The sequence below is a fragment of the Centroberyx affinis genome, unplaced genomic scaffold (assembly GCF_046629955.1).
Source record: "Centroberyx affinis isolate AG114_WGS23_722 - 3 ecotype Tasmania unplaced genomic scaffold, CSIRO-AGI_Caff_v1 ptg001842l_1, whole genome shotgun sequence".
Taxonomy (NCBI): domain Eukaryota; kingdom Metazoa; phylum Chordata; class Actinopteri; order Beryciformes; family Berycidae; genus Centroberyx; species Centroberyx affinis.
This window is the reverse complement of record NW_027280221.1, coordinates 109,169-135,319: the sequence shown is the minus strand read 5'-3', so window position 1 is coordinate 135,319 and position 26,151 is coordinate 109,169. Positions and strand designations below refer to the sequence as shown.

At 44.4% G+C, this 26,151-nt stretch overlaps 1 protein-coding gene across 1 annotated transcript; it reads left to right on the top strand.

Moving 5' to 3' along the window:
- Positions 1-1,041: 1,041 nt before the first annotated feature.
- On the top strand, positions 1,042-26,052 carry grid2ipa (glutamate receptor, ionotropic, delta 2 (Grid2) interacting protein, a). The gene is given in 24 exon segments (XM_071529840.1): positions 1,042-1,123; positions 2,953-3,272; positions 3,404-3,736; positions 3,924-4,078; positions 13,344-13,619; positions 14,830-14,915; positions 15,314-15,383; positions 15,944-16,240; positions 16,855-17,009; positions 17,370-17,531; positions 18,038-18,144; positions 18,277-18,427; positions 19,059-19,390; positions 19,726-20,863; positions 21,167-22,104; positions 22,266-22,353; positions 22,958-23,047; positions 23,392-23,588; positions 23,711-23,866; positions 24,292-24,378; positions 24,497-24,626; positions 24,797-24,915; positions 25,054-25,218; positions 25,972-26,052. Coding segments are annotated over 24 exon segments (5,715 nt in total).
- The last annotated feature ends 99 nt before the right edge of the window (positions 26,053-26,151 follow it).

Below are 26,151 nucleotides of genomic sequence, written 5' to 3'. Positions count from 1 at the left end.
ACCATACAATAGGAGTCGTTAACCCAGGGGTAAACAAAGTTGCAATGAAACATGATGACTTAAGTGCTCACACTTTATGAGCTCTGTTGTCCTCCTGTTGTTCCAAACTACACTTAAGGCCTAACACTGACATGTTTTTGTGAGTTGAATGAACTGGATTATTATGAGACCTTTCTAGTTTCCTTACAACTGCACTACATAGTAATGGACTTACATCAACAGTATCTATGTTCACCCAATATTTTTCAGATCCACAAGGGTAGGGACAAGTAGGTTTATATTGACTGATATTTTATGGAGCTAGGTAATGCTATTAACTTGGTCAGTATTTGCATTCCCATGCCAAATTCATACCATAGCAGTTTGGCTTCACTGACATGCTATTGTATTTGGTGAGTATAACCTTGAGCATATCCGTGGGCTGTATCTCTGTAACTGGTGCTCCAGTGCTGAGGTTAACACAGACGCTATAATCAGAGAAGTGTCCCTGGCTGGTACACCACACAGTTTCTGGGTCACTCCTCAGCCCTCTGAGAGGGCCCCATCCACATGAGCAACAGAGGGAGACAGAGAGAGAGGGTGGGAGAGAGAGAGAGGGAAAGGTATTTATAGAAAAATGGGGCTTCGCAGTACCTTTTCTCGCAAAAGACTCATTTCAGGACCAAGTGAGCGTGTCCCAGTTTTCTGATCAGCGCTCAGCGATAGGGCTGGGGCTGAGGCTGAGGCTGGACCATCTCACCCAGGATGGGGAGCCTGACTTTCAGATGCTCTCCCCTCTCTTTCGGCCTCTGTCTCCTCTGCTCCAGACCGCTGGTTCTGTGATTCAGAACAGGGGGAAGCATTGGCCTACATAACCTACAGATGTGACCTCTTGGGCAGGTTTGGCTTGTCAAGCTAGGTAGGGGCTTTTGGAGGCGGTGAGCGAAGGGAAGGCGAGGGGCAGCAAGAGGGTGTCAGAGGGCACCCTTTGGCTGCATCAGCCCCCGGGACGGGGGTGTAGGGAGGCTGGCTGGAACGTGCCCCGCTGCAAGCCGGGCAAGGATGAGGCGTTTCCTGAGCAGGAAGGGCCGCTTCTCCCTGCGCCAGAGCAAGTCTGGGACCAGGAGTGCCGCCAAAGATTTCTGTAAGTCTCACTTTCTCTGAATCCTCCTTTTTACATGATGCTCTTGAACTGTTTCATCTGCTGGAGTTAAGGGAAGGAGGAGAGCTAAAGAAGCTAAAGCTGTGTGTGTGTATCTGGGTTGTAGGCTTTGTAAGTGTCTCCGCGCTGTGTGTGTGTGGAGAGAATAGGACAAAGAGAAATGTTAACAATCTGGTATTGTCTGAGCACTGCATGTGTCCTGGTGAGTAGAAAAGACTAGGATCCACGCACTCCTATGACTGTGACTTTCCAATCTATTTTTTATCAATGATCAACTATGTTTTGATGTTTGTTTAATACTCAGTTCTGCAGGCTGACACCCATTTCTGTGGCTCTTTGAGTCTTTGGATTTGATATATCTTTTATTCACTCAGCCACATCTCATTCTGCATATTTAGCCCTATGCTGCTGTTAGATCTCTGTTGCTGATTTGTCTTCTTTTTTTTTTTGCACTGAAGCAGATCTGACATTTATCTCTCTACATTTCTTTGCAAAGTCCTATACCAACTTTTATTTTCTCACACTGCCTGCACTTGTTTTTGTCATTTTGTCACTTTAGCTGTCCCTTTTAGTTTCTCTTGCTTTGTCTCTTTCTCTGTCTGTATCCCTTTCTGAATGATCAATGAAAAAAACAAACAAACAGCGTGTGACTAGGTGGTGGGTCGATGGATGACCGCATTCAATTGTGCGTGCGCCTGCAGTTGTATAATGTGTCTTTTTAAATTAGTGTCCCCTGTTGGAGTGTATGTCCCAATTTCAAGTTTTACTGCCTGTTTTTGTGACTTTTGTGACCACTAAACTTCCCATTGAACTCAAATACAATTACACAATCATATAATAATAGTCTATTAAAGGAGGTGGCAGAGCTTCCTAGACTCCAGGCAAACATGTTTCAGCAAATCAACAATCTTAGGTATTTAGCTGGTGCTCTTATCCAGAGAAACATACAATACCAAATACCGTCATGATTGCAAGTATCCTTGTAATAAAACTTTGCAAGGGACAAGAGGACAGGGCTACAAAATTGGAAAATTATATTTTATATTTTTAATTTTAGCAGTGGAAGAAGAAACTAAGAGCAGCTAAGAGAAAGTGCAGGTAGGCAAGGAAGGGAGGGGGCAAAGAGCTGCGTTATGATAGGAAGTGAGTTTGCAGTACTTGGTAAGGGATATTATCAGCAGATAACAGCATAAAATGGACTGGCCTATCACTATATGGCTCTACATATAGCTTTAACCTATCCAGATGGTGATGGATGAGTGTAGATGAAGTCAGCCTATTGGGAGACAGCAGGTCTCTGCAGCAAGAGAATGAGGCCAGTGACCAGGGGAAGGCCAGCAGTTCAACATGTGGGCTAGATAGCAGCGGTCAGAAATATCCTCCTTCATTCCTTTTACTGCCTTCACCATCATTTGTCTTACAGGAACACAAATCCTGTCAATGTAAAAATGGTCTCTCATCCATAGTGTGTGAATTCTATCTCTTTCTATTTGTGGTTGGATCAAGTTGGGCCTGTGTCACTGCTGCCATGCCCAAGCTGTTCCGTCATCAAGGTGCCCTATTTAAACCAGTGGACCATTTGACCTCCATTTCGCTGCTCACAACCTGCTAGAAGAAGCAAGCAAACTATTCTGTATGAGCAGCTTACAACCAGCAGATTAGCATTGCTACAACATGCTATTGGGACACGTATATCCCATAAGCAGTAGAACACATTACTACACAGCTACAGACATACTTATTAAAATCTAAACATTAAACTACATACCAAGTGACAGTTATTTCCTTGTTAATTTGCTTGTGCCTAGCAGGAAACATACTATCTATTTATCTGAACCTCTCTATACTATTCAAATTTCCTCCTGTCAATCTTCCAGACCTCGGCCTCCCAGCCACCAACCAGAACTGGCCGGAGGAGTTTGGCTTCCGGCTGGGTGGCACTGGGCCCAGCTACATCTTGTCTGTGGTGGAGGGCAGTAGTGCCTACTTGGCAGGCCTGCAGCCTGGGGACCAGGTGGTGGACATTGAGGGCCAGGATGTGACCAATCTTAGCACACCGGCCCTAATCGCTCTGGCTCAGACCCTCAAGACGGTGCCACCCAGCATTGGAGTGGTGTCACGGATCGAACAGGTCAGATTAGACCCAGTAATCTACATTCCATGTTGTTGTTTTGTATCATTTATATTCTATGACGTTTCTGTACTATTTGACTGACAGTTCAATTAAGTCCAGTCAGATTCTTGCATCTTTCCCCTCCTCAGATTGACATCACCCCCGGCCCAGATGGCCGTTTTGGCTTCACCATTGTGGGAGACAGCCCCCTGATGGTGGAGGACTGCATGCCCAATGGTCCAGCTGGTCGCAGCGGCCTCAAGGCCGGAGACTACGTCATGGAGGTCAACGGCATCCCTGTCAAGCAGCATGAAACAGCAGCAGCCATGATCAAAGCGGCTCAGGGGCGGCCGCTGCGTCTGGGCGTGCTCAGTATGGCCCGGCGGCCCAAACGGCTGAGCAGCAGCATGAGGGTGCTGTCACAGAGCGGGGACAGCGTCAGGGAGAGTCGCGCCCACAAGGCCATGGAGTTCAATAAGAAGGTGGGTGTGCAGGGGTGTGTGTGTGTGAAGTAGATGAACATGTTTCTCTTGTTAAATTTACAAATTTAACAAGAGATTTAATTGCAACTTATGCAAATGAAAATGTATGTTTGCAGTATTTTTTTTTATCTCCTATGTGATTGTGTGTCTCATTACATATGTGTCTGTGCGTGCATGTGTCCATCAGGTGGAGGAGGTGCTAGGAGAGGAGCCGGATGTGAAGGAAAAGCTGTTTGAGCTGCTGAAGCAGTACGCTGCTGAGAGGGACGTGGAGAATCTGGCTGACGCCCTCCCTGAAATCCTGATCACAGAGGAGCATCAACAGCTGATTGACAGTGTCAGGTAGCCAATTACTTGCTCAGTTATGTATTCACAGACGGATTCATAGGCCAAACATATGTGCATGTGCAAACACGTATATATGCACAGGCAGACAGACAGGTGGTCAGACCAGTTCAGACCAAAGTTCATACATATGCACACATAACTGTTCTGCCGGTCTTTGAGAGTCCACATGATCAGCTCCTGTCACTGTAACCAGTCTTTTACCCTCTCTCGTACTGATTAAAGGAGCCTTGCCGAATACAAAGGAATCTAATAAAACTCTTAGTAAGTTACCCTCTATCTCACCACATTCAAACAGACTCTTCTACCATACTCAAACATCAGAGGAGACTCAGTATGTTACAAACTACCACATTGTTACAGCGTTCAGCAACAGCGGTGGCCTTACATCTGGTGACAGCATCTGTCACTCCCAGTGATGTAATCAGGACAGTGCATTAATATTTCAGCAGGTAGTGTTTCCCGTACAAACTCCAAGGCTGTGTGTGTGTGTGTGTGTGTGTGTGTGTGTGTGATTGAGATATGTGAATTTTGAGTTGCATTCATTTTCCCTCATGCAGTACTCTTTTAGATCTCTGTTGCTGATTTATCTAACTAGACACCCGGATGTCTTCTACCGTTTTTTTTTTTTTTAGGTATTGAGAAATGTCCAAACTCAGATGTGTCCAAACCAATCTCAATCTCCATGACATTCTTGGTTTATAGATCAGACAATTCTATTTGGCCGAGCTGATAAATTAATATTCAACAAGGTTTGCTGATACACCAGGAATCAGGAATCATATCCTGACTTTGCTGTACGTTTCCAATCCTTGTTTCTGAGAATGCTTGTACACCAATGTGCTTAGGAGGGTTGAATAGTCCATTGTGTGTTATAGACAGTTCAGCTATATGGCTTACTGTATATCATATACTTGCACAACAATAGGACCACAGTGGAGGAACAAGAGCACCTTAATTGCCCCATGAAATCAATATTTCACAAAGCCCCCCTCTCAGCGTTTCACTGTGAAAGGGAGATGCGTACATGAAGAGTAGTTGTGGATAACTTTGATCAGATGTCATGCGATGACTGCTGAAGTACTTGGGTGAATGGATGTCACTTTGCATATTCTGTTTCTCCCTTCTCAGGTACACAAGGGTACGGTCAGAGATCCACTGGAGAATATTGCATTTCCTCATTCTCGGCATTGATGGGAAAAACAAAACCGAAAACACAACACTTCTGCACGCTCTTGCAATTTTATTTTTTTTGTCAGTGCCCCCTCTATCTTTTCTCCTCGCTTCCTCTCTCTTTGAGTTTCTCTCTGTCTCTCTCTCTCTCTGTCTCTCCCTTCCTCTGTATGTTTTGATGCTCTCTTTGATACACACACCATTTTTTTGTGTATCACATCACTGAATCCTCTTTTTCCCTCCTCTTCATCCAGCTCTAAGCTGCTGTACAGCTAGTGTGCTGCTGGTGGTTGAGAGATGCACACACGCGAACACAAAAAAAACACGTAGATGCTTTCCCTGCATGCACTGCAGCCACACAGAGCAGTGACTCTCTTTCTCTCTCTCACACACACACATACATGCACACAATCACTCACACAGATGCACACATGCACTCACTCAGACACACACGCGCGGGCATTCTTTGCTTTGAAGTTCTGTGCAGGAAGCAATTATGAGTTGCTGCTTCAGGTGAGTACTGGCTAGATGCAAAACATAAAATTTGGTTTTGACACTATGCATTGTACAGATTTTCACGTTTTCTAACAGTTATGGCATGGAACCGGTCATCAAGTTTGGTGTTTCCTGGTATTTGTCTTAGCCATCTACGATTGGTCGTTAAGAGTAGGTAGTAGTAGGCCTATAGTAGTAGCATTCTATAGTAGCAATCTTGTAACAAGCAATTAGCACTCACAGTTTCTAATGACTAATTTTTGGTGAGTAAAACATTCTCTCTCCAGCTAAAATATGTGGCTGTTCCCTCCGAGACAGCTGTGAAAACACAGCTTTGATGTCACATCTCCTTCCTTAGAAAGCTGCTTGTAAAAAATGCATTGTAATGTTTGCTTTGCACGGGAGTCTCATTAATTATGCAGCAGCTGTGTCCATAGGAGACTGAGAACAGTTTTAGATGTTTTCCTCACCTTTAGGGGGCGAAGAAGGTAGGAGCTGAGGAAATATAATAATTCTCCCAATGAGACTCTGAATCTACCTTTGGATAAATCTAACCTCTGTCGTTGCCCACAGTTCCATCCTGGCATGTTTATTTCAGGTGCACTGTGACCTTAACAGGCTTTAGAAGTTTTTCTTCTTTTCTCTGTGACTCTGCCTGCTGTGTGGCTGTGTTATTGTCATTATCTGTGCTGCTTCTGCTGTGATTTCTGACGATGTGTTCATTAGTGCCAATTAGATTGTTCAAATGTTGCAGGGTATTGTTTGGTGTAGATATTTGAGAAAGGGATAAAAATGAATTCATTACATTCCGCATTTTGAATAGCTCTTGAAGTGATGTGTTTTCAGCAGAATCTGGCGATCGTGTTCCCCCAGCATGAGACTTTATGAGTTTTGCTCCAAGGTCGTCCAGGAGCCATGCCTCAGGGTGGTATTGGTGTAAATGGCTGCTGCTGCTGATGATGAGATGTCTCCGGCATTAGAGAATATATTTTTTGTAATATGGAAGTACCCTCTGTTCTGTGGGAAATGTGTTGCTGACTATATCTATAATAGGTCTGCCGGGAGGCTGCTTTCCTAGCTTTAAAAGTTAAATTGTTAAGATACAGAATGAGAGCTGGTCTGAATGTGCCAGTTATTGATAGTCTTTTCTGACAATTTGCTTGCATGGGATTCCAATGAAGACCGTCCCTTGTAGCTCTGATCACTGTGACCTGCGCTAATGGGCTCTATTTCACTAACAGCTGTGTCTCCAGCCTCACAAAAGGAATACCTGCCATGGACTGACAGGTCGATAAACCTCAGACCACAAAATATTGTAGAGATCTTAATTGGTGTGCTCTATGATGGGATTGGTGCCACTGCTTTGTCATGGATTCATATGGAGCTTATGGTGCGGAGAATCAGTGTGTCTGCCACTGGAGTTCTCTCTCTCTCTCTCTTTCACTCTCTGTCTCCTCCCCTATTTCTGTCTCCCAATCTGTCAGTCTCTCTCCCTTTACCTCAATCACTGTCACTTGCTGTGACAGTCACTCAGTCACTCTCTCGCACACATACACACACACAAGCAAACTTTTTATCCACCTTTCCCCAACAACACAGAGGTAACGTGTCGGAGGATGTGAGGTGTGTTTGACAAGTGTATGAAGTTTTTTTCTTCTTTAGGCCATGTAAAACTTGACCAGCTTGGTCCCGCTCTGCTCAGTCTGCCTCTGTCCCCTCACAGATTTGCCCAGCCCTCCCACAGGATGTGTTCTATTTTTAAGCAGCCTACTTCTTTTAATAAATTCTCTCTTAGGTTTCTGACGCACTTGCCAGCGTCGCTTCTTAAACGGCTCAAAAACCCATGGGTTAGCGAGAGCTGGAACATTTGAAAGTTATGCAAAGGATTGTGTATCTGGAGTGTCATTAGAGACAATCTTGGAACACCTACTCCGCTATTAGCTCTTTTGTTAATTTGGTACTGTAGTGTTATGGCAATTTATTGTAATTATACTGAGCTGTAGGCCTTTGTCTAATATTGTATATGTATATAGACTTGAAAGCTGTGAATTAATCGTGCTGTACGCTCAACCCAGGATTTTAGATCTGAGGTGTCAAAATGTTTCTGTCCGATACAAATACGTTTTGTTGGTTTATAAACTAGTTAAGACATTTTTGGGCTGGATTCGTTTGGGGCAATTTGGACGGATGCTGTCACGCATTTGAAAATGAGAGCTTGAGTGTTATGAACACGTCTCACGCAGACGTGACTGTCAATGTACATTCCATTATTCACATTATCGGTTCCCGCACACACACACTCATTGTGCTGACCTGCCTATGCAATTCCACTGGGGCTCTCCTCTCCTCTCCACTTCTCTCCTCTCTCCCTCCTCACTTACTCTTCTGTTCATCTCATTCTTTCCTTCCTCCTCCACTGAGGGAGGAGAAGATTTGTCACCGACTATCTTTTACTATCGAATGGTGGACGACTCAATGACAAGGATTATTCTTTAACTGTAGCCATGGTGGCTACCCTTTGGTGACCTTGCCCTGGCTTCTGGCAACCGAGGAAGAAGTGGGATGAAGGATGGGAACCAGGGAGGAGTGTTGCCAAAAGGATGGAGTTGGAGCACAGCTGATGCTGCCTGAGGATGTTTTGAAGGTGTGGAGGGATGTGAACCACAGCCACTCTTTTATTTTCCTCCCTCCCTCTCTCTCATTCTCTCTCTTCCTTTTTCTGGCTGCTTTCCGAGCCTGCAGCAAGCTTTTTTGAGATCCAGGACACTTTCCTATTTCTCATCTTTCTCTCCTTTTCCCTATGTCCGGGAGAGTTGTTTGTTCCAGCTAGATGAGGACTCACCGAGGTAAAGGGGAGGCATTTGCATTGCTGAACTGAGCTCAGGCACTTCCTCAAAGCCCTGAAGAGCCATGGGAAGGGATAGGAGCCTTTCCAGACACTTTCGGTATGGTACTTTTCCTTTGATCTTAGCGGTATTCACTATGTATTGTTTGTGCTGAGTTGTAGCGAAAGTTGCTGTGCATAGTATTGTTGCGCAACTGCTTCTGTGCAGGTGTTTTTTTATATTGAGCTTTGTATTGATGATTATTCCATAATTTCTCTTAGCATATAAAAATTTCAATTTTGAGTTCACCAACCTGCTCTGTCGCTGCCAAAAAATCTTCACATATTGATTCCAACCAGCATATGAAACATGATGAACAAACTTCTAGATCTTAACAAAACTTAGAGTTTGACCTCTCCTACCAACTACTGATAATACACTTCTTTCTTGATATTAGGCTCTACGGCCTAATAAGGCCTACGTATTAATTTGTTGACTTTAACTCTGCACTCTGCACTTTAACCCATCCATGTCTTTTGCTATGCTTTGTGTCTTGTTGCACATGTTTGTAAATCTATACAAAGCCCAGCTGTCAATCTGGCTGATCAGAAGTGGGTCTCATAATAATGGTTCTTGCAATGAGTTTCCCAGCTGATTGCCGTTGTCATTCATCCCTCTGTGTGTTGTGTCCTTGATCCACCCCTCCTTCAGACCTAATTATAGGCTCCTCTCGCCCTCCTTCTAATTGAGGGCATCCCAAGGCCTACATCCAACTTCAATGGAGAAAGCTTTGAAGTTTCTGTACACTTATTCTGGTTGAGGAGCAAGTTGTGATGAGCAATTTTTTTTTTCACTTAGATTAGCACAGGATGTCATGATGATGATGAGATGGTGGAGGTGTTGAAGTTGATGAAGAAATGGGAAAACACTAGTTTTAGAATGAAGTAGAGCTAGGTCCTGTGACTGTCAGCATAAATGTGATATGTGATAAATGGCCTCATTCTTTTTAGTTTTTCTTATCCTCTGCTTGTCCGAACAAGCATGGTGATGTATGAGTGTTCTTTGGGAAAGAAGTTCTGTGGCCTACATAGCCTTTTAACACACATTACCCAGCTACCTTCCCAATAGGTACGTGACCCTGGCCTAGAAAGAGTTCTAGTTCACTCACTCTTTCCTTGTCTCTCTGGCTCTGCCTTCTTTTCTTCTTACATCTTTGTCTCTCTGTCTCTGCCTCTCTATGTATCTGTCTCTCTCCTCTGACTGCTTGTCTGCCTATCAGTCTCTTGCTCTCTCTCTCTCTTTCTCTCTTTCCCTGGATTTTCTCTGGGTTAGGCTTAAAGACTGTACAACTTTTGTTCTGTTATGTGTTGCTTTGATCCGTCTCGATGTGGAATCATCTCAGTTCTCCTGTTGCTGTACAAAGTTTACCCTCAGGATGGCAGTACAGAGCAATCAGGTCCCTCAGAGTAGCACATTTCTGCCCCCAGGGGAAGTGTTGACTTTTTGCTGTGCGAATACACTATGCAGTTAATCAGTGTCACCTACATACTCCCTTTGGTTTTAATTTAGACTAAGGTTTACATAGTAACCACTTAAAATGGAGCCTATGTAGGATATTGCCGTTTCAAAGATAGCAATAGTGAGATATGGTTGTACTGATAGACTTTCCAGTATTCTTATCCAACACAAACAGACACACTCACATGCACACACCTACGCCCCCACATGCACAACGCAACACCTTATGACACAGGCAGTGCTTCCCCTGATTGGAAAGCCCTTGAAAAACATGAGGAGCCAATCTGGTCCAGTCTTCCCCCTCGGAATCAGCAATTAGCTCACGAATCCCAGTTGGATTCGTCATTAAGATTTGGATTAGTTTTTATGTGTGTGTGTGTGTGTGTGTGTGTGTGTGTGTGTGTGTGTGTTACAAACCTCAGAGGGCTCCAGGCATTGGCTGACCAGAAGGGATTGTGGGAGGGAGACAATGTACTGACGCTGCACTGTAGTTATGACTAATACTGTTTAGAACAATTAAACTCTAATTTAACCTTACTAATCAGTATCACTAAGATGTAAGTGTGTTACAAAATACTGTACAATATTGTGAGTATGTGTGTATGGATTGCAGGGTGGAAAATTTGCTTTGTGATATCAAATATAGCTATGATCATAATAAATAACTGCAGCTGGGTAACAATGGGTATCAATATCACATTTTCATGCCAAAGTAATTCAAGTCACTGTCCACCTTATTGGCTTAATCTCTAATATTAAGAAAGAAACAAGCGCCCTTACCTAAACATGCTTCATAAAAGTCTGATTTGTGTTAAATTGAACTAACATTACCGATACGGTGACAGTATTTTGCATCCAGTATCATACGAGTCATATCACCAGCTGAGAATGTGATGGGTACTTTGAGGTAGCGGTTCTCAATCCAGAGTCCTGCTGGTTTTCTATCCTACCAGCTAGTTAATTGCTTTCACCTGGCGTGCCAGGTGTAAATCAGTTCCTGATTAAATGGCTGGAGTGGAAAGCAGCAGGGCTCTGAGTCCTGAGCAGCAGGATTAAAAACCGCTGCTCTAAGGTACCAAAGTTTGAGCTGCGAGTAGTTTCACTTGTATGCACCGCCTGCGAGTTTATGACCTGATTTGGAAAAGGAACGTTATAGAGCGACCCAATGGTTCTTGTTGATCTTTAATTATAAGACAATGTCACACAGGTTCCTGTTACACCTACACACGCATTGGAAGCCGTGTCAGTCTCCTAGCGACTTGATCAGTTGAGTGGGGATGGGTGGTTGCCGTAATTACAGGAATGTTTGTGGAGCGTGCGTGTGTGTGCGCACATGTTTGTGTGCTTGTATAAGCGTGTGAGCTTTAGCGATACTCTCATAATCCATGTTTATATCAGAATAGAGTCTTGGTGAGAAATCCTTGGAGGAGAAATATCTCTTCTTAGCTTTGGAGCGTAGGAAATTGGTATGGGAGCTGAGCTTGCATGTTATTCTTAATTCAAGTTGAAAATCTGCTCGAGGTTTTCACGAAACTATATAGAAACATCTCATCCTTTCCTACTAACAGTGTTCCCAGTTGTACCTGCAAAGGGACTGTGACAACTTTGAAAACAAAACTGCACCACTGAGCTTTATTCTCAACTGTGGCATTTTAGTATGGAGATGTATATCTGGATGTAGCAAGTGTGCCTGAGGGACAGTGGAGCTGCCCAGGAGATAGCTTCATGTTGAACACAGGATTCAGAGAGAGAGAGGGAGAGAAAAGAGAGGATTCAAGGCTTGTTTTGAGGATGGAAGCACTATCCTTTTGTAGGTATGTTGGGAGATATTCAAGAGAGGACAGGGAGGAATTATGTTGGAGGAGTGTGTGTGTGTGTGTGATGATGGCTGTAAGAGCCAGAGACAAAAACAGAGAGACAGAAAAAGACACAGGGAGAAGGTACCCCCATTTAAAAGAAAAATACCCCCAAAAAACACTTTTAAACAACAGCTATTGCATTTCTGGGGCCATTTTGTTGTTTGGTGGTGTATTTTTCTTATTCCTGTGTATAACGCAAACAACATGACATCGCATTGAGATATTTCCATTATTTGATAGGAGAAAAATCCAGCTATCTAAAACATCAATGGTAAATGTCAGGTTTTGGTGTCAGTAAGCCACAACTTGCATCTTTGTGAATCTGCTGAAATACACCTCCTTTGACTGCTTTTTTGTAATTTGAACAACCAGGCATCGCACTCGATGACATTGTTCTCTTTCCAGTCGCTACTGCTCTATCCACCTATCACATGCAACACAAAGAAATCAGGGAAACACATTGAAGGCAAGTGGGTAAACTAACAAACGAAATTATAACACTTCATCACAAAACAACCCCCAGTCTGCATTGAACATCGCAAATTGATATCTAAAAGTCTAAAAGAGTATCCGAGGGTGGATTTTTCCTTTAAGAGGGAAAAGGCAATAATGGAGTGGGTGAGTGAGAAAGAGGGGAGGGTGGGGGAGTTGATTATGGGAGAGAGAATAAGAGTAGGGAGAGTGGAGCGTTTTCTCCCAGAGGTGGGAGTGGGACTGCGCTCTCTCCTTGTCGCACATTAGTTGTGAGCTGTCACTGATACTGAACACTCTCACCTGCAGCTGCTAATGTGACAGGCGCACGGAAACAAAGCTTTACTCATCTCATATCCTCTTTCTCTCTCTTTCTCTCTCTCACACACACTCTCATGCATGCACATACACACACACACACACACACACAAACGTTGGACTAATCTGTTCTACCTGCCTTGGCCCTCCCATGGGATGCTATGGATTGAACTATTTTTGAACCAATTATGTGGATCTTGCTGCTGGAACAATACATAATCAGAACAAGAATCCCTCATTGTTCACTGGCATACTTTGGAAGATACGTGCTTCGAGAAAACCATTCCACATGATCTTGGATTTTGGCTAAAAATGAATTTCCCTCTGCTCGGATGTTATTTTTCCTATCTTGGTCTGGATTGAGATATTAACCTGGTGTGAAGTTTTACAAGATTTTCTGTTGTGGACACTTTTGATGTGAAGCCTCTCTGTCTGTGATGTTGCTGGTAGTGGTGGTAGTAAAATAGCAGTTGCCTCTTCATTGACGGCTCGCAGGAGAAGCTGAGCCAGATGACTAACCTGCCTTCCCACTGAAAACCACCACTGCTTTTTTTTTTCTTCTAGTGAATCTGAGATTGTGACTGATTCCACTATGTTTGCCAGGATCTTCATTCCCAAGAAGCACCGGGAGCGTTTTGACGAGGTGGTCTCCCAGAGCCTGATGAGCCGGCTCAAGGGCCGGAGCTTCAGTGACCCGAGCCGTAACCGCCTTCGCCGCAGCCGGAGTGAGGATCACCCCGAACGCCTCCTAGTCTCCACCCGCGCCAGCTCAGTACCGCGCACCCACGCAGAGGAAGGCGTGGTCCCCCCCGCCCGAGGCATGCGCAAGACCACCTCACTCATAGCCGGGCACTCCAGTGCCACCACAACCAATTGCAGGTCAGTGTTAAGGGTCAGTATTCTGGCCATAACCAGTGGCAACACTTTTGATTGGTTAAGTGAGGTTTTGATTGGACAGTATTTGGGTGTTTTGCTTTGTATGTTTATTTTCTGCTCATCCTCCTCCTCAGTTCCTGTGTGTTTTGGCCTATCATCAGCAGGAGTCATGCGTATACAGCTTTAGCTTTCCCTCAGCTAAATATTGCCTCATTTTTAGTCTTCAAAGAAATCCCTTCTCTTTAAATAACAAATTCTCTCCCCTCCGGTCCGATCAATTATATAACCACCTTAGCAAGAGCACAACCACCATGACAGTCTTTGTTGCATAAGCACAGTGTGAATTATGTGAATTAAGATGTGTAGGAGTTAGGTGAAAAATAGACCCATCAGGGCCAAAGCCAAAACCACATAAATTAATTCAACCCATTCATGGTCGCTCTGTTGCTCTTTTCTTCTGCTGCAGTCATAAATAAAGATTCCTACCCTCGCAATGTTGTTTTTTATTGTGTCTTTACAAATTGATAGTAGTTGTTTGGCCTTTATTCTCAATCTTCGCTTTCTGCCTGGATAGTAAAATTCTGGTTACATTTATCCGGACTCAAAATATTCAAAGAGGATAAACAACATAATCACAAGACATCCTCTCACCATTTTTGGGAACTGCAGTGAATAAAGTGCCCCAAGGATCTGACATCTTCCAGCTTACTTTGGTAAATAATGAGGATGGTATACGGCTCCCTGGGGATACACTGTCCATATTTAAGTAGGGTTATTCATGCAGGCTGTGAATTTAAAGTAGTCTGCTGAATAGGGAAATCTGTAGGTGGTCCACAAATTAGACTCCCATTGTTTCTGGATGGGCAGAAGAACCTATCAACTGAATTGCATTATTTGTCTCTCTAAACCTTGTGGTCAACATTTTAAACAGACCACAGCCACAAAATACAGTGTGCAATGAACTACACTAATTAATGAACCCCCCCGCCCTAACTCAAGTACACGGAGGTACATTATAAAACATATTGAGCACAGTGGCTCCACAGGAGTTCTTAGTTCTTAACTATATACTTTCATTAATCGCTTGAGATATAAAATAGAGCCGGCCATTTTAGAGTACCTGCTTTTTATAGAACTACTCCTAGTTCCAAGGCCCTGCCTGTGCTAATTCCTCAATCAAGCCATTAATCACAAGCCTCGTTTCTCTCTTCAGGACAGTGAGAGTGTGCAAGGGTAACATGAGTTTTGGCTTCACTCTCAGAGGCCATGCACCAGTGTGGATTGACTCTGTCATCCCCGGTAAGTTCAAAATGTGTGTGCACATATATCCATGTGTGCATTTGTGTATGTACAAATATGTGAATGTGTGTGCTATAGTCGTATATGATTATAATTCGGTGTGATTGTGGGATGATAAGATGGTAGAGAGGTATCTGAATTAGCTGTTGAGTAAGTTCATGTTTGCATCTGTCTGTCTGTCTGTCTATCTATCTATCTATCTATCTATCTATCTATCTATCTATCTTCGCTCTGCACATCCTTATGAATCAGGATATGATTAAATATCTCATCAGCATTTAATAATGATATGGCCAAATCTAAAAAAAAAATCTCTCTTTCTCTCTCCCTCTCACTTAGTTTCTCTCTATCTATCTCTGTCTCTCATTTTTCCATGCCCTCTCTTTCTCATTCTGCAGGAAGCCCAGCAGACAAGGCAGGTCTCAAACCAGGGGACCGCATCCTATTTCTCAATGGACTGGACATGAGGTTGAGCTCAATAGTTCTCACCCTTATTAATCTTACAAACTCAGGCACAAAATGTATTTCATTGTATAAAGTCATGTAGAGCCAAACTCATTTGGTAGAATAGTGAAGTGTTAAAAATTGTCTTGTTTTTACCAGTAAAGATAAATATGGTAATACTGTTCTCCAGTTGACCTTGTTTTGTTGTTTGGAGAGCTCACACAGTTGTTTGGGGAGGCGCAAATCTCATTTCAGATGGTCTGGATAGAAAAACAGAACAGTTTCCTGAAAATAGCTTGAGTTAAAAGACAAGCAATGATAGGGATGTGCCCTAGAGAATGTAAAAAAGTGTTTACACTCTAGTATATGTAATGTCTTCTGCAGAGCACAGAAAACATATTGTAAGTTATTTACATATTTATGCAAACATTAAGTGATGACTTCTTTCCACAAAACAACCAGTTTTGCTACATCCAGTTATTTTCATATGCACCAATACAATGTGTGTGTATGTGTCTCCACGTATGCATGCATGTGTGCATATGTGAGTGTGTGAATGTGTGCATGTATGTGTCTGCCTTTAGGACCTGCTCCCATGAGAAGGTGGTGTCCATGCTCCAGGGCAGCGGTGCCATGCCCACCCTGGTAGTGGAGGATGGTCCGCCTACATTCACTCTGACAGAGCAGGAACTAGCAGGGGGCGGCATTCCCACAGAGCGTGCCCGCTCCCCCGTGCTCAGCTCCCTGCAGTGGGTGGCAGAGATTCTGCCCCCCAGTATCAGGGTGCAGGGACGCACCTTTGGACAGCAGCTAGAACACCTGCTGACCATCCAGGAGAGGTACACCATCTGTAAAGCCCTGGAGAACTTCTTCCAGCACAGGTAAGCGAAAGGGAAGAAAAGGAGGAGGGAGGAGAGGGGGGTATGCAGACAAGGAGGACGACAGGGGTGGGAAGGCAGAGGAGTTAGAGGGCCAGTGATGGTAGTCACTGGCCCTAGGTAGAGAGTTTGACGGAGTGACAGACTTTATTCATCTCCCATACTCTTTTTTCACTGAGCAGTAAGTAGGGGTAAAATGAGACACTTTTTAAAGTGTTTTAAAATAAATGTGCTTTTATTGCAAACAGTAATGGCTTTGGCATTCAGGGAAATTAAAACATTTTCTGTAGCTAATACAGTTTTAGAAGTGTGACACATTTACAAATGTTGGTCAAGTGGCACTACTTATTGCAGGGTAGGGGTAAGTTGTCATATTGTGTCCTATGGGGATAAAATGTTACACAAAACCTTTTTTTGTCCGTCATGAATTCAGGCAAATGAATTACTCTTCCTAAATGTATGATCACATGATTAATTTTGTATCTGGTTGCCTAGATACAATGGATGGCTCATCTTACCCACATGCTCAACTTGCCCCATTCTCCCCTAATTCCCATGACCTCCAATTAGATAGCCAGGTGACCCCTGTCGCCTTGTCTCTGTTTCCATGGCAACAGGAATGTTGACACTCTGATAGTCGATGTGTTCCCGGTGCTGGACACTCCAGCCAAACAGGTGATCTGGCAGTTTGTTTACCAGCTGCTGACGTACGAAGAGCAGGAACACTGCCAGAGCAAGATTTCACGCTTCCTTGGATACAAAGCTTCTCCAGGTGTGTGTGTGTGTGTGTGTGTGTGTGTGTGTGAAAAGTGAGATATATGTAGTGTGTTTTATGTTTTAACAGTTTGGCATCTGTATGGGTGTATGCATGTCTGTGTGTGTTGTGGCAGCGTGCACATATTGTGTGAGTTTGAGTGTGCGTGCAGGTGTATGTCTCTATGTGAGAAAAGGGCGTGTGTGTGAGAATATACGTACAGAAGGTGAATAAAGGGAATTGCATGAGAATGTTTTAAGGCAACATGGGGATATCCCATCATTTCATTGGTTCAGTGGAGTGCGGTCAGGTCGGGTACTGCAGCCCTTCATGTGTGTACACCTCCTCTTCTACGTCACCGATGTGTGTGTTTTCCAGTTCCACCACCACCACCACCACCTCCCCCTCCTCCGGAGCCTGAGATAGTCCCGGAGCCCCATCGCCGTAGCAGCTCCATGAGAGTGACAGGGACCACGTACAGGAGCAGTGTGAGGGGACGTAGCTCTGATGACCTGGTCATAGGCACACATTTGGGGATGGGTACAGTACCTGACTTCATTATTATCATCATTGTCATCATCATCATCGTCATCATCATTTTGCATAGCTATCTTATTTGTCGGCATCACCATTCCCTTGTCGTTGCCAACATCATCATCATCATCATCATCATTATTGTCGCCATCAGCAGCAGCAACACTGCTAACATTGTCATTGCCATCAACATCATTCACATCATCATCATTCACATCATCCTCATTGTGATCATAAACACAGTCCTATTTAGTCCCAGATAGATTTTTTTGGTAGTTTTTAGAATCCTGTTTCCAGCTTTCAACTTATACATTAACAATGTGGCTGCCATCAGTTCATATGGTACCTAATTGTCATTGTCTCAAGAGAGTAATGAAAAAGCATTTTACAGCATCTTATGTATTGACGTAATGCTTAAGTATTATATTGAATACTTTTCTATAATGTTTTATATATTGAGTAAAAGTTTAGCATATTATTATCTAACTTATACTAATGGGTGTATCTCTTAGGCATCCGTGCAGAGCCAGTGCTGGAGATGGGGATGAGGCTGGCTCCAGGAGAGAGACAGTCAGGAGATGGTACCTCCCTTCCCGAGACTCCCAACAACCTCGCCAATGTACGTACCAAGTCATCATGGAAAAAGATAAATATCAAACTAGAGATTCATTGCCTTCATAATAGACAGGCATTAATATGAAATTAGGGCAAGAAGTCTTACTCTGGTCTCTATACATTTCCACTGTACAAGCTGTCAGCAGTGTATGCTGAACTGGAGAACATGTACTCAACCAAGAGGTCCAAGTCTCTGAAGAGTCGCCCTCCTCCTGCCCCGGAGAGTTTGCTGGACCTGGAACCTCTCTCACGCACACCTTCTCCTACGATGCATGCTAACACAGGTAGCCAAAATTATCAATTTATACTAAACTCTGAAATGAAATTTAAATTATATGAAAGATGACTTTAGCTATCTGATCAACTGTGTGCATGTGGTTAGGGTTAGAGTGTGTGTATATGTCTGTGTGTTTGCAGTGTGGTAGTGTAAAAGAAATGAGGCATAACAAAATGTAAATTTGAAAAGTGTTGCAATGCAGGAATGATGAATTCCAAGGTAGCCAGCCTATTTCTGACTTCCTTGAATTTTGCATTTTGACAGATTTTTGTGATTTCATGCTGTACATTAATATACAGCGTAGCAGAGTTTTGAAACAACCCTCTGCTCTCAAATCTTCTTTCATTCTGGCCCTCATACAGTAGGGCTCTGAAGGAGGATGTGGTGTAGGTGGAACTAGAAAACACATATATCAGTAAAGTTAAGTGTACGCAGGGTCGCAGGACCTGACCAAACTTCACTGAATCAATGAACTAGTCAGAGACTTCCATGTTGACTGATGGACACAGAACCTTCTCATGCAATTCCCTTTATTCACAGACCACTGGAAATCAATAGAGGTATTTCCACCAGTCATAGCACCTAACAAGATGTTTAATAGATTTAGCTCTTATATCCCTGATGTCCCTTCCTTGCCTCAGGTAGCCGTAAGGGCCACCCACCCCCTACATCCTGGTCAGAGCCCCTCCCCAGCCCCCCTCCTGCCCAGTTCTACCCCTCAGGGCTGACAAGCCAGACTAGTGGGGAGTCCAACCCCTACATCAGCCTGGACAGCCCCCCTCCCTCACCTCCAGAGCCCCCTGACTACCCACCTAGTCCCCCAGCCCACCGTAGCAGCAAGCGGCGTTACACCTTCTCCAAACCGCCCCGTTCGGAAGACACAGATCGCTTTCTGGATGCGCTGAGCGAGCAGCTGGGACAGAGGGTGGCCATTGTTGATGACTTCCTGACTCCTGAGAATGACTACGAGGAGGTAGGGTGAGATGCTACTGTGAATATTTGTCTTTGATGAAATAGCTACGCCTAGTCATGAAGTCATATGTATTAGCTAATAACATAACTAAAATTTTGTTTGTTTACATATCACAGATAACTACAATGTTTTGTTCAGTGATCATGTGTTATTAGTGCAAAAATCTGAAACTGAATCTGAATTTTGTCAAGTGCTCATGTACTACGCTGATTATTTTATTACTACTCAGTCAAATAGCACTATTCTAGCAAATTGATGCCATAGAGCACCTAAGGCACTGGAACAATTAAGATTGAGACAGACCGTTAATGAAGTGTAATTGGTGGTAATGCCAGGATGTTGTCCAGATGAGCTTCCCAGATGAGGAGGATGAGGATGATGAAGAAGAGATCGGGGTGGACGAGGAAGAAAATGGGGGATTCGTGGCGCCGGAGCTCAGCAGCCCGAGTGATGTCCAAAGCAGCAGCGGAGAAGAGAACGCCTCCTCCCTCACCTACTCCTCCTCCTCTGATCACATCCCCCCGCCCCCCATGACCCCTCCTCCACCCCCACCCGTTCAGTTCAATGACCCGCCTCCTCCCCCTCCACCACCCACACAGCCTCAGCCTCAGCAGCAGCAGCAACAGCAGCCACAGATTAGCTACACCCCCGAACACTCCCCCAGAACGCATGTGCCCATCCGCCGGAAATCTGGCCCCCCTCCCCCCCCTCCTCCCCGCAGCAATGCACCACTCAAACGGCACTCGCTTCATAAAGTTCTGCCCACCAGAGAGGACCTACAGGCAGCCCACACTACCATACAAGAGCTAAAGGCCTACCAAGAACAACAAGCCTACCAAGAAAGACAAGCCTATGAGGAGCAACAAGCATATAAAGAGAGGCATGCATATGAGGAGCAGAAAGCCTATGAAGAACAACAGATGTACCAAGAGCAGCAGGCCTACCAGGAACAACAAGCCTATCAGGAGAAAGTGTACAAAGAGAGACAGGCTTATGAAGAGCAGAAGGCCTATGAGGAGCAAAAGGCCTATGAAGAGCAACAAATCTACCAAGAGCAACAAGCCTACCAGGAACGACAAGCTTATGAACAGCAGAAAGCATACCAGGAGCAAAAAGCTTACGAGGAACGTCAAGCATACCAGGAGCAACAAGCATATCAAGAGCAACAGATGCAACAGATCTACCAGAGCCACCAGTCGATGCCTGCCCAGCCCACACAGCAGAAAGCCCACTCGCCACTCTCTCTCCAACAGCTGCACCAGTCCCTGCCCCCACTCCCTTCTCCAGACTCCACCCACCACCATCCTAACCACCCTCTCTATAAGATGCGCCAAGCACAACAACAACAGGCCCACCAGAGTCATCACCACCGTCGTCAGTCTCGGTCAGCCCCATCTCCACACCAGCCCTCACCCCAACAGACCGCCCACCCCAGCCAACAGGGCCAGTATGCTGAGGGCATCTACCAAAGCCACCAGGGCCTAAAACCCCAGGCTCACCACTCTTCAGCTGAGATGCTCCACCAGATGCACCAAGCACAAGCCCACCATTCCTCTGCTGAGATGCTCCATCAGATGCACCAAGCCCAGGCCCACCACTCTTCAGCTGAGATGCTCCACCAGATGCACCAAGCCCAGGCCCACCATTCCTCTGCCGAGATGCTCCAGCAGATGCACCAAGCCCAGGCCCACCATGCATCTTCTGAGATGCTCCACCAAATGCACAAAACCCAGGCCCATCATTCTTCTACAGAGCTTCTGCACCAAGCCCACCAGATGCACCAAATGCAGGCTCACCATTCCTCAACCGAGCTTCTCCATCAAGCTCACCAGATGCATCGGGGACAACCCCACCATTCCTCCACTGAGCTGCTCCATCAAATGCACAAAGCCCAGGCCCACCATTCTTCAACAGAGCTGCTCCATCAAGCCCATCAGATTCACCAAGCAAAGCCCCACCACTCCTCCACAGAGCTTCTGCATCAAGCCCTCCAAGAGCCAGCCTCCCTCCCAGTTCAGTTCAACAGGGAAAGCCACTCATCACATCAGAGCCGGAGAAGTATCAAAGGTCATCATCAGGCCCAAGTATCACCTCAAGGGAGACACCAAGAGCAGCAGATACACCAAGCCCACCACCCCCAGCCCACCAAACCCTCTCCCCAGAGACCCCACTCTATCCAGCAGACCCACCACCACTCCAGCACACCTCAGATCCACCACATCCACCACATGACCCCACAGCCCCCCCCACAGGACTACCAGCACCAGATCCATCTCATCCACTCACCCCAGCAGCCCCACAGGCCCCAGCCCCTTCTCTCCACCTTTCAGCCCCTCCAGCCTCACCAGCCCACCCTCTCAACTTTCCAGCCTCTGCCCCAGCACCACCAGTCCCAGCACCAGTTGCAACCCTCCAGCCAAGCCACCCGTCCACAGTCCCAGCCCTCCCACCACCTGCTCCAGTCCCAACACCAACCCCAGCCCCAGGCCCACCATAAGCAACCACATAGCCAAAGTCAGCCCCAGTCCCTCCCCCACTCTCTGTCTGACCCCACAGAGCACCTGGAGCCCCCACCGCCTCCACCCCTGCCCCCACCTTGTTCCCCTCCACCCTTGCCTAGGCCCTCCCTCCCCAGAATGGACTCCAACCACATGAGTGTGAAGAGGTTGCGCTGGGAGCAGGTGGAGAACTCTGAGGGCACTATCTGGGGACAGGTGAGTTGGGCTGGGATTTGAACATGGAGAACTAAGGCTAACACACCTAAGATTTTATACTTTGGCATTCAGAATTTCAAACTAAAAATAACCTTTAAATAATATAGATTTTACTCATGAATTGTGACTAATATAATATCGGTTTGGCATTTCTTTGGTAGTTGGGGGCAAATTCTGACTATGACAAACTGAATGACATGGTCAAGTATCTGGATCTGGAGCTGCACTTTGGGACACAGAAGACCCCTGGTGAGTACAAGTGGGTGTATGCATATCTGCAGTGCTCTATAAGCACTACAAGTGACTAAAGGCCAATAAGGAATCCTAACGATGGATTAATCAGTGAGTAAATCCCAATTTCTATATCCATGGTAAATCTCCTGTGTGGAGCACATCATTGGTTAAAAATGCTTTAATCAGTGGTCGATTTGATAAAATGACAAATGCATCACAACCATTGCCATTTCACTGACCCATTTAAATCTGTTGCTGATGACATGGATGTTTTTCTTAGTAGATCGTCCTCTTGGATCTTGGATCCCTACATCCTTGGATTTTGATATTTTATTAGTCATCAGATCAAAGAAGTACCTCCGTGCCTCATGCCACATTCTCAACACTGGATCATATCTCCTTAATTCTCTCCAACGTATCTAAAAAAAACATCATGTCATTCCTTATTTGATTGCTTTCCCCAGTATTTCTCTTTCTCTCCTTACTATTGATTGATTGTAGGAGGAATTTAAGCTTATTCTACTGTTGCACTTGTAAGTTGTGGAGAAGCGTACCTGAAAATGTAAAATACAATGTACACTAAGTGTTTCCTAACACTGTGCTCCCATATGTATCCCAGTGTCTGTTCCAGAGTTGGCCCCTCACCCAGAGACCTTCAAAAAGAAAGATGTGATTGAAATCCTGTCCCATAAGAAGGCCTACAATGCCTGTAAGTCAGAAAAGACATTACACTGCACACACATGACTGGGCTTTTGCCATCAGGGCTTTGGAATTACCTGCCTGAGGAGCTTAGCCTAGCAAAATAAGTATAATTTTTTAAATCACCTCTTAAAACGTACATAATTACTTTTACGTGTTGTCTTTTATCTTTGTAATTTAACTTGTGTATTGTTTTACCCTCTATTTTTAAATCAATGTAAGTTAAGATGAAACTTAAACAATGTGGAATAATTGGCTAATCTTGTGGTGCCTTCTTTTATTTACTTGTTTTCATTTTTTATGAGTATGATATTTGTTTTTGGTTGTTAAAGCATTAACCCTTTAACCTCCAGCCATTCTGATAGCCCATCTGAAGCTGTCTCCGGGGGAGCTGCGTCAGGTGCTGATGACCATGGCTACTGATAGGCTGGAGCCGGCCCACATCAAACAGCTGCTGCTGTACGCGCCCGACGCAGAGGAGGTCAAGCGGTACGAAGACTACAGGCAGGATCCCAGCAAACTCAGCGAGCCAGACCAGTTTGTATTGCAGGTACAGTCCTGGTGGGGTGTGGGTGGATGGGTTTTGGTTGCTGTGCGCATCTATACAAGTGAGTGAGTGTGTCTGCACACTTATTTGTGTCGTCTGATGTGTCCGTATGTGTTCTCCCACAGATGTTGTCGGTGCCAGAGTATAAGACCCGTCTGCAGAGCCTCCACTTCAAGTGTTCTCTACAGGAGAAGACAGAGGAGTTGAGGGGAGGCTACGACTGTATCTACAAGGCCTCTTTGGAACTGAAGACCAGCAAGAAGCTGGCTAAGATACTAGAGGTAGCCTATTAAACAGTACATTAAAATAAAATAGAACACTTTTGTACATAGTTTATTAAAACACGACTGGGATTTTCCAGTTGACTAAAAAGTACTTTTACAACTCTAATTCTGATAAGACAAATTAGACAACAAAGCACCTCCCACCTGCATCAAAGGAGATGGAGTCTGATATCAGATAGGGGGAAGTAGACTTCACATTTCCACTATTATCCTCGAACTGGAACTGGACATGGATCTTCTTTTCCTGGACTTTGTTCTTTGATCGAAAGTCAAATTGGACTGTCCCACAGTCGAGAATGTAACAAAATGTTTCAAACAAGTACATTACTTACTTGTACAAGTACATTTACTTACAACAAGTACATTTACTTAACTTGATTTAAGAGTTTCAGTTTTGCTTCCTGCTTCCTGTCTTTCATTAGTTTGTTTTGGCGATGGGGAACTATTTGAATAATGGCCAGCCTAAAACCAACAAAACTACAGGCTTCAAGATCAACTTCCTCACTGAGGTACATTATACACTATTAGATATTTAAGATACATTAAAAATAATGTGTATTTAAAAAAAACAAAAAGTGTTATCCCATGGTATGCGTGCAGTAAATAACTCCATTGTGTCCTCTGCAGCTCAGCACTACTAAAACAGTGGATGGAAAGTCAACATTTCTACATATTCTGGTCAAGTCATTATGCCAACACTTTCCTGATGTGCTGGATTTTTCCAAAGACCTAACCATGGTTCCTCTTGCAGCCAAAGGTAGATGGATATTTTTTTCAGCATTCTGTCAATTGTCTCTGTACTGGATGTTGGTTCTATTTTAAGGGAGTGCTTTGTCTCTTGATCTCGAAATATACTTATATATAAAGTTATTATAGATTATTATAGATTCATATGTAACTGTCATACACACGCCTACCTGTCTTCAGTGAACCAGAGGACTATCACGTCAGATCTGAATGACCTCCACACGACCATCCAGGAGATAAGGTCAGCCTGTCAGAAGATGCCTGCTACTGCTGAGGACCGTTTCGCTGCTGTCATGAGTGTATCCTTCACAAGAACTTTGCCAAAGAGAGATCCAAAGCACTGAGAATTACCTAGGCTTTTAGAAACAATACAATGAAAACATAATTAGTGGATTAGACAATGATACTTTTGTGCCCCTTGACTCCAGTGTGTGTAGAACTTCCTGGAAAATAGCCACCCAGCACTCCAGTCTCTGGAGTCTCTCCAACAGAGAGCCATGGAGGAATTCACCAAGACTGCCTCTTACTTTGGAGAAGACAGCAAAGCCACCAACACTGAGGCCTTCTTTGGCATCTTTGCTGAGTTCATAAGCAAGTTTGAGGTGAGCATTAGGAAAGATTGATTGATCCATTCATCCAGGGTGTAATTTGTAAAGAAAACCGGGGGGGTGGGGGGTGGGGGGTGGAATGCATTTTTACTGTGTGATATCATACACTAGGTGGTATGAAAATGAAAAATACAAGTGCAAACCTCATACATGTATTATTTTTTCCCCAATTAATTATATCCATATAAGTCATATAAGTTGAAAAAACAACAACAATCTGTTATGTACAAAATTAAAGTTGTGTTTGAAGGCTATCTGTCTGTGACAGAGAGAGAGATACTGGATAGGAGAATGCCGTGATAATCTATGTACCTCCACGCTGCCCACTATGTGTACACAGTACACACTTTTCTGAGTTAGCTGACCTGAGTAACATATAGCAATGTGGCAAAGAGAATGATAATATCAAAGAGGGAATTTGGGCAACATTTTATTTTGAGCCTTAATCTTTTCAGCACACCATAGTAGCCTATTCAGTCTCAGTAGAGTTAAATATAAATACATTTATGGATGTGTGCCTTAACATCCTTTTTTTTCTGCAAGCCTGATTTTTATTCTAGTGCGAGTAAATAGGTTTCCGTATTAGGGAGGTAGGGAAATCCCCCCCTACTCACCTGTTAGCTGATTATTTCTTATCAATATTATTATATTTAAGTCATTTTAGTTCGTTTCGCAATTAGAAGTTACATAAATTGGAAGTTTTTGATAGTTTCAAGAGTATTTTTTTCTTCAATACATTTACCACAGAGAGCTCTTAGTGAACAGCAGGCTGCAGAAAATCCGAAGAGCCCCAGGAGTCCACGAATGGCCTCCCCACTGGCCTGGTAACACACACACACACACACACACACAAAGACGACCACAGACTAATACACATGTACACAGACACATATACACGCATGCACACACATGCACATTAGCATGCAT